Source organism: Limulus polyphemus, unplaced genomic scaffold (genome assembly GCF_000517525.1).
Source record: "Limulus polyphemus unplaced genomic scaffold, Limulus_polyphemus-2.1.2 Scaffold631, whole genome shotgun sequence".
Classification (NCBI taxonomy): Eukaryota; Metazoa; Arthropoda; class Merostomata; order Xiphosura; family Limulidae; genus Limulus; species Limulus polyphemus.
Window position 1 is genome coordinate 84,312 of NW_013666241.1, and position 9,369 is coordinate 93,680.

At 34.4% G+C, this 9,369-nt stretch overlaps 1 protein-coding gene across 2 annotated transcripts in view; it reads left to right on the forward strand.

The window, feature by feature from the left end:
* The first annotated feature begins 2,284 nt into the window (after positions 1 to 2,284).
* Positions 2,285 to 9,369, forward strand: part of LOC106459580 — a 24,029-nt gene continuing 16,944 nt past the window's right edge. For both annotated transcript variants that reach the window (XM_022386088.1, XM_022386089.1), the window contains exons 1-2: positions 2,285 to 2,361; positions 3,069 to 4,544. In XM_022386088.1, coding sequence (XP_022241796.1) covers positions 2,334 to 2,361; positions 3,069 to 4,544 — 1,504 coding nt within the window. In that variant the 5' untranslated portion in view covers positions 2,285 to 2,333. The remainder of the gene's footprint in view (positions 2,362 to 3,068; positions 4,545 to 9,369) is intronic.

Here is a 9,369-nt window from a genome sequence, read left to right on the forward strand (position 1 = left end):
AGATACAGTATTGAAAATAACAGATAAAATATATTTTTTTTTCTAAAAAAACATTTGATGATTATCTGGAGGTTATAAATATTTTGCTTGTGAAATTTGAAAATGTTCTGATGCATAAAGGTATTTTTAATCTTAAAATCAAAATTATTTTGCATATTGGATAATCAACAATCGAAAGAAAAAAGGCATGATAAAACATTACTTAAGAAATCTTAAAACTTAATAAAAAAAATTGCTATTTTGCATACGAAAGCCTTGTAATGTTTACTAATAATATGCAAAATTTTGTAAAGATACGCTTACATTATCAAAAATCATAGTATAATTACTCTCATGGATACTTTTGTGGTTATGAGCTGGGTGGATCCCACACAACCCGTAATGGTAGTGTTAAAGGGCACCTCAAAATAATGGGTACAGTATCATTAAGGGCAGACCTTTTCAGTCGCTTTCTCTCTTTTTCTACTATTTGAAACTAAAATAAATCTTACAATAATGGGCACCTCAATATTACAGATTAAGGGCAATGTCTGTAATCTTGTTCTCAGTATAGATACTTGATAAAGCAGGCAGTTATCTTTGTATGCCTGTGAGGTATACAGTTAAATTTCAAACATCTCACCAGAAGGATGACTAATATTCAAACATTTATTGGATCACCTCCAAACCATATACTGTAATAAAAATTTTCACAAATTTATAGTGCAATCATATTACTTTAGGAAATTTTCTTTGTAAACACTGTAGGATACAAAATCTGATAAATTCCAGATCGTGTTCTCAGAATTTGGGTCAAGTCAGCTTATTTCTGTGTGCTAGCTTTGTTGCTCTCAAGAAAAGAAAAAATGGCACAGCTAACCCACCTCCTGTTGACAATGCTCCATGTCATGGGAACATGCAACTCACAAACACCCATGTCCGGCATACACCAAACAAAATTGGGCCTTAAAACTCAGAAATTTAGTACGGCCAGTATGGAATGAACTTTGTGTGGCTCATTTTTGATATTAAGAGCACCTTGCTGTTAGAGGGCATTTGGACACAGTCGGAAGGGTGCCCTTAATGTCGAGGTTTTGTTGTACATTATATTAAAATGATTTTCAATATGCAAATCAGCAGGTCACATGAAAATCACAACTGTTATAAAGTAACAGTGAAACAGATTGTACCATAATTATATTTTGACATTATTTGGTATTTCATAAGTAGTGTGATATCATCAAAAATTGATTACTTGTGGGATGTGTATGTAAGAGTCCTTTCTGACACAAAATATTCCTACATTCAGGTCATAAAGATGAGTTGTGCTTAAGGATTTAGAATTTTCAGGACAGGGATATCCTTTGTACTTAATGGTATTTGAAAACAAAGGAATATTGATCAGCTTGGGGAGCCAGGACCAACCATATAAAGATACACCAGGTTTTACTTGAGCTGTGGTAAGCAGAATGCAGCATTTTGTAACAAGTGAGAAATCCACACACGCAAAGAATACTTGCAAAAGCCATCCACGTGCCCCAGGCTATGGTAAGCAACATCATCAAGAATTTCACTGCCTTGAAAAGCTACATAAGCTGCTTCCATGATATATAAGTTAAAATATTACATACCCTAATTAGCTGGAGAAAGAAATGAGTATTCATGATATTTCACATTTATATATATCAGTCAAGCCTTCAGATACAGTACCTATGAATTTCTGTGCAATTGTAACCATTGTTCTCATATACTAGGTGGATTGTGGAAAGCATGCAAGGAGGAGGAATGTTTTTGCAATAGAAACTATGCTGCAGTCATCAGATGTAGCAAGAATGATGTGGCAATGTTCACCAGAATTTGGTGGTGAGGCTTCAGAATCACTTTTAATATAACATATTTATCCTATATGATACAGTAACAACCACAGTTATTGGATCCTCCCATTCTTGGAGGGAAAAAAAATTTAAAAGGGCTAATAATTAATTATTCTATATACTTTTTATTGGCATTCACTTTACACTTACAAACTGAATTAGCATAGTTAGTCTTAATTATTATTGTGTGTAAACACATATCTGAGCCAAATGAGGAACTAGTAATCTCATTTTATTTTGAACGTTGTAATTATACATGTTCATTTATATGTATATAAATTATCTATTTCTTTAAATGTTCAGATTGAATATGTTCAATAATAGGTTCTAATTATCATTCAGAATCTTGGACAAAACAAATATATGAGTTATAAATGTTGGGTGTTTGATCCATCACATGGATATCTGTGATTTCACTGTAAGTTGGATCTCTCAAGTGTTCTGTTAATTTTTCTTCAGTCCTAGGATGACCTACACTTCATGATGGTTACTCCTTCAACTGTGAGAGGTACAGATGTCATTTTCAACAAATTTTGCTTTTGCTTTCCTTCCACACACACACTTGCTATGTACAAATTCACTGTTCTTGTGCTTTTTGTGGTTGCATAGATTAGCTTTTCACAAGCTTTTTTATTTCTTTTTGCTAATTAAGAGTATAGTGTACATGTACATTATGTAAGCATGGGAATGTTCATTTCTTTTGCTGGATAAAATTGTGTAAACTGTAGTATTAAACTGAATATGTTCAAAAATTCAGATTAATTAGCTGATATAATGAAGAAATTTAATTACTGGAATATGCTGCATGCACAGTTATTTAAGTTACTGTTTTAACCATTTATCTAGTTATGGGCAAAAAATGACTGCATCATAATGTCGAGCCTCATGATGTTGACTGTGAAGCTTGGTCATTTTGATTTGTTAGAACATATTTGTAAATATATTTTTTCTATAAAAATATTTATCTTATAAGCTATCTATTTATAAAGCTTATTTAAATTTTACATTTACATGTGCACTTCAGTAGTGCATGATTTCATGGGAAAAATGGTATGTATATGTACATAAGTTTATCACTAATAAAATTCATAATATTAAATAAATTTATATTACCAATTAAAGTTTTTCAACTGCTTATCTGATTATACATAGTGAATTGGTGATAGTACATATAAGTTTGTTTTTTTACCAATCAATTTTGTTTTTCACTTCCAGAGCTTGTTGTGAATCCTAATTGCTCTACGCATCCTACCAAAGAAGAAGATTCTAAACACATAAATCAAGATAACAGTTTGACTGCACAGGTTGTTAGTAGAGCTCAAACATTGGTTTCTCGAGCTTCAGTTGCTTTACAGAATGTTACTGCTAGAACCCAAAGTCAGCAAATTCCATTATACCAAACCCCTACTGGAAGAAGTAGGTCTAGTTTCTTCAGCAGAAGAGATGAAATAACAAATCCAACCAAAGGTAATACATCTTCCCACTCACCCTCATCTCATTTGGAAGCAGCTCAAAGAGCAGTACGTTCTCATCCACTTTGGAAAAAAGGAGCTGAATTGCTAGCTAAGGCAGAAAGTTTGGGAGATCTGACCAGCAGTAGATGTGCACAACCTTCCTTAAGCAGTAAGATTCCAACATTTCTTAGTCCAAGAAAACCCTCATCAAATTTTTTTCAAAAAAATAATGATATAAAATCCAAATTACAAGAAAAAACAAGACATTTGAGTCAACCAAATAACAGGGTTAGTAAATCAGGCCAATCTAAAGTGGAAGTGACCAGAAAGGAAGAGTCACATAAAAGAAATACAGCGGCGAAGAAAAAAACTAGCACAGCAGTATTATCTGCAAAACCAGTCTGTGCATCTTCACACAAGAGAAGTGAACTTTCTTTGACAACTCAGCCAGTATTAGAATGCGAAAATCAAATTACAAAATCTTCTTTTGTGACTTTAGAAAGAGACTCAACTAAAGGTATAAGAAAGTCTGAATCTTGTCCACATTACCCAACAAAAAAAGAAAATTTCCTCAAAGAAACATCTGAAAATCATGATAATAAAAGCTGCACAAATACTGTTTCCAAAAAGAAAATCCTGAGAAGCCAGCAACGCCATAATATTAAGTCTGATTCAGAACTGTATGGTGACTCACATCTGAAGTCTGTACTTAACATTCTCCGTAGCAACCTTGGTCCTGAGGAGAAACTTTTGGCTATCAAACAAAAGCATGATTACTGGGAACAATTCAGCCAAATATCTCTTTTGCAAAAACAAGAGAAAAGTGTACAAAATGAAGAGACAAACAACTGTGTTATAGAAGCAGATAAAAGTATTAGTTCTCATGTAAAACAGGAGCAAATCTTATCTAATTCTGTGAATGATAATATTTACATTAAAAAAACTGCTCCATCCAGTGAAGATTTCTCTTTTGTGGATTTGAATGTGAAGAAACACCAGAGGTGTTTGAACGTAATGAAGACGTCTAGTTACAGCAACATTGAAAATGGTAGTCAGACAAATATGACAAAGGAGTTTAATGTTCCAGCTAAACTAGATGGTATGGAAAATGTAGCATTATCAAAGAGAAGACAAGACACTGGCATTCAAGGGGGAGAAATCCATTGCAAATCTGCTAATATGACAAAAAAGGAATTAAAAAGCATTTTGAAGATTGATGTTGACAGACTGTCTGTTGGTGAGTTAAGCCGCAGGTGCATGAACTTTGAAAACATTTGTTATCTGCATACTTACCACTCTATCTGATTATAAAGTAAAAGTAACAAGTTAAAGATTATTCTTTCTAAGAACAAATCCCCATTTAGGCTTAAAAAATCTTACACTGTTACATCTTGTTGTAGTACAATCTTTACTGTCAAACTTATCAAACTTTGTTCCTCAAAGCATCTGTGTCCTAGATTTTAAAAATTTTAACATATCAGTAAGAAAGTTTAATCCTGTTAGTTGTTTGTATTTATATGATATTAAGTGTAAAATTTTTAAAAAAACTACTTATCTCTCTGCACCATTACGAGTTATTAGCTTGTTCACAACTGTTGTGGAATTTTCTGCACATGCCACAAGCCTGAACAATTCCAACCCATATATGTGTGTATTGTGCCAGCCTATAATGAAAAACGTCATAATGCTCTAGCCCTCCACTGATAGGAAGGTGACATGATCTCAATGTGTAGTAAAACATGTAAGCACTAGCACATGATCATAATAGACTCATTTTGTTTCTTGGCACTGCCTGTGTTCAGATGTGTTTTCTTTTGTGCTTTTTGAGTTTCTAGTCACCTTAATTCACTGTCTTTCTTTCTTTAATGCTACATTGCTTTTGTCCTTGTTGCACTTTTGTTTCATCCACCAATGCTATAAGTATAGCTACCAGTTTGGCTGCCAATTTTGATTTCATTCCTTTAAGCCACACCTTTTTTTTTTTGATACTTAAGTTGTTTTTGATTATATATCATGACCTTTTGTCAATACACACCAACAAACCACACCAAATAAGAAAGTGACGCATGATAGTAACCTATATTAGCTTTAGGATTGCAACCCTATTATTTGGAACAAACTTTTACAGAATTAAACAGATTCTTTAGAATATATGGTGGTATTTTTTCCACTCTAAAACAGTGTTAATAACTTCCTTTATACGAACACCATGGAATTTAGATTAATAGTTTCTCGTCATAACCCCCTTGCAATTTGTACAGTCATATCAAGCATCATTATTTACGCTAATTGCTTAAGTTTAGTATACGTGATGCTAAATGGTCTTTAATTAATTTCATAAAATTTAGTAAACCAATAACCATCCACCTGAGTTGCACGTCCTTTCACCTAATAGTTTTGCTGCTCTCAATCAGCTGTCTTTTAACCTGAATGACAAAAAACTAAAACACTCCATTTTTAAGTGAAGCTGTAGTAAAAATGTTAGACCGATAGCTCACATAATTTTTTGCTAGGCATATGCAAAGTTTATGTTAAATTATAAAGGTTTTTGTTGAATAACTTTGTACATGTACCTTATATTTACACCGAATGAGACTCCTAATTGTGTGTTGTAAAGATCTATCAGTGTACCAAATTTGAAAAAAATCCATAAAAGTTAAGTATGTTTTTCTATCCAATAAAACTTTCATAATTTATATGGGAAGAAAGAAAAAAAGAGTAAGAAAGTCAATCACATTTGGGGATGTTATATCTCAGGTATTTCTTATTGGATTATCTTGAATCTGGCATATGACATAAGAGTCCAGTGGAGCACATCTACTAAAAATATCTGATAGTTTGGATTACCACAGTCCGAGCTACAGAAGGTGGAAAATTGCTAAGCTATCACTCCTGTTAATAACACACAGTGTGTCCTGCTGGTTGTTTTTTGGCTGCAAGACACACTACTGTGTATTTTGATATGTGTGTGTATATATATATATATATATATCCCAATGCTGGGTCATTCCTTTTCAGACATATCTTCCAACTGATTCAATGTCAACTGAAGGTACTTTATCTGTTCATGGACCTGACATTCAGTTGTTATCCCTCAGTAGAGTACATGGCTGCATGTAACAGGCCTCAGATTTCACTTTGTGGTGAGGTACTTTCCATATCATGGAAACTTCTACAACCTTAATGAGCTGTGATAAACCATGGTGTCCTAACAATTTATCTGATGATGTTTCTGCTTTCATATAGTTGGTTGTTTCCATTCTGCCTATTTCTTCTCCAGTTCAGGTCCCTAGTCATTTTATTTCTTTACTTTCTGTGTAGCCTGCCTTGTCTGTGGACAAATTTCACCATCTGTTCCACCTCTGGCCTTTGTTTCTGGCTCATTTCTCTCTGATTATGAACAGGTACTTACTTTTTTTGTGCTTGCTATGCTCTTGAATCAGGTATGTGACATTCTATCTTTTTTACCTGTATGTCATAATTTCTTTTTGCTTGTTTTAATTCATGTCTTTCCTTTTAACCTAACTTCACATAGTCCCACATTTTTCTTTTTCTACTCATCTTTGTGACTTGCTATGGTCACACGTCATGGATGTTTTATATTTCTTGATCCTCAGTCTCTTGTGTCTTTCTACCATGGGGCAATGTCCACAACTTACCACCTCTTGCCAGACAATAACCTCTTCCTTTTGTCTCCTCTTTGTCTGGTCTCTTTCCCCTGCTAGGACCTTTGTCTGGTTCTTTGGGCTCTTATTTACCCCTTTTTGAGCTGTTGATCTCCTATTCCTTGTATCATTTTTCTCTTAATATGTATTTTCTCCTTCCTCTTGCTTGTGGTAGTCATTTTCAGACATTTACACCATAGATAACTTTACTCTCTAACGTAGGGACCAGATGATGTTGTTTGCAACCCAGTCATTTCTTCCAAAGACTTGGGGTGCCCAGGAGGGTGATTGGGGGTTTTCTCTCTTCTGTCTGTTTCATCATTTTACAATTGCCCATTCCCATTCACTTTTGTTTCCTGTACAGACTGTCCATTGCTGTCTTGCTCAGTCTACTCTTTTTTTGTAGAAACTATTTTAGCAGAACTCCTTCTCTTGGGACTTGTCCTCTTTCAATTTAACTGTTTAGGTTTGCCAACCCATCTGTCTTGCATAATCTTCTTAGGGGGAATTTGACTATAAGCTTTTTTGCATCTCCTCCCATGAGGCTTTGGTGTGGTGAGTTTTTACCTATTGTGTTTGTCAGCTATCTCCATGTCATTCATGTGTCTCATGGTACCATGATTTTTGTACACATTCCAACACATTGCAAGTCCCACAACAAAAAACAAAAACAGAAAAATTAGTGAAACAAGTCTAACATGAAGAACTACTTTATGTTTATTATGCTTGGTGCCATCAAAACCTGCTGAATAACTGGCATTGCCTCACAGAGAATACTTTACAATATTTACATTGAGCTGAGGAAGAATGGAAGGCCCATCCACCCCTGTTCAATGACTGATTGGGCCCACCCCTGTTTTGAGATGTAGGGCTGGGGTATTTCTGAAAGTGTAGTACAAGGCACCCTGTTACAGTATCTCCCAAGCAATTCTCAGGGATATGTTCAGTCAAATGGGACTTGAGTTTGCCATGGAATACAGGTGTGAGCTTTTTCTCCCTCAACCTTTCATTAGAGTATCTATCTCCTTTAAGTATTTCACCAAAGTGGAAAAGCCTAATGTCTTAGCCACATTATACATTCTCATATTCCACCCACTTTTGGGACATATTACCACTGGTACATAATTCACTCAATATTCTTTACTATAAATCTCTCTGTGATGTAAATGTAATATATGAATGAATAAACAACAACGTGTTGAGCAAAGAGTATTCATTGCTTGCATAGGATGCAGTCTTCCACCGGGTGTTGCTCTACTAGTCAACCCCACTCTCATAGTAGTAACACAACATGGACTTTCCATTTCTGTTGCTAATTCAAAAAAGAGCTCATCTTTGTAATGATTCAGCATTGGCCCTCCACCATTATCAGTGTGGGATTCTAGCTCTTATTGGTGCAGAGAATTAAGTAGAATTTCTAAAGTTAACATTTTCCATATCTGAAAATGTATTTCAGATATATACCTCTCTGACACCACCTCCTCACTCTGGATCATTTTCTATGCCTTGTCAAAGATGAGGCTATGATCACATGCTAGTGCTCATGGGGATTACCATGCATGGAGGTCATGTCATCCTCCTGTTGGTGGATGGCTGCAGCATTATGATGATTATGTCATAGGCTGGCACAATACACTTAGACACATGTAGGGGTAGAAGTTTGTTCAAGGCTTGTGGCATGTGCAGGAAATTCCATGGCAGTTGTGCATGAGGTCATAGCTCTTAGTGGTTCAGAGAGGTAAGTACCTATCTGAAATGCATTTTTAAGTCAGGAAAATGCTAACTTTTAAATTCCTTATGAGAATGAACAGATCATGCCTTACCATTTTGAAAGGGTTAAACTTAATGATGCAGAAGACCAGCTGTGAGTGTGGAAATGGAAAATTACATAGTAGTTATATATAAATATATATATTGTATTATGCAGAAGACCAAAAACAGGTGAGGTACAGTGAAAATTGACAGACTGTCATTCAAAAGGCAAACACAACAATATAAAGTGGAATATATCATACTGTACCATTCAAGTGTTTAATGCAAGTTGAACAGAAATTGACATGTAATTTGTAAAAATCCAACATAAAGGGAATGGAACTCTGAGAGATTGAACGCTTAAATAATGCACTGCTGTATACAGAAAGCACAATATGGAGTGTAAGAGCTGTTAGTGTTTGAAACAAATATGGGATCAGGAAATATTTTATCTTCAGGGTTTTTTAATTTGTGATTATTTGAATATTTTATTTGATTTAAAATCCTTATGTAAATTTGTTATTCTTGACAATCTGTCTCTAATAATAAGTAATTTATATATCAATAGTTAATTGAATCCAAGGAGTTGTGTAAAGACTGATATATATGAATTCATATAAGAACCTGAGAAAAGATAGTTTTTTT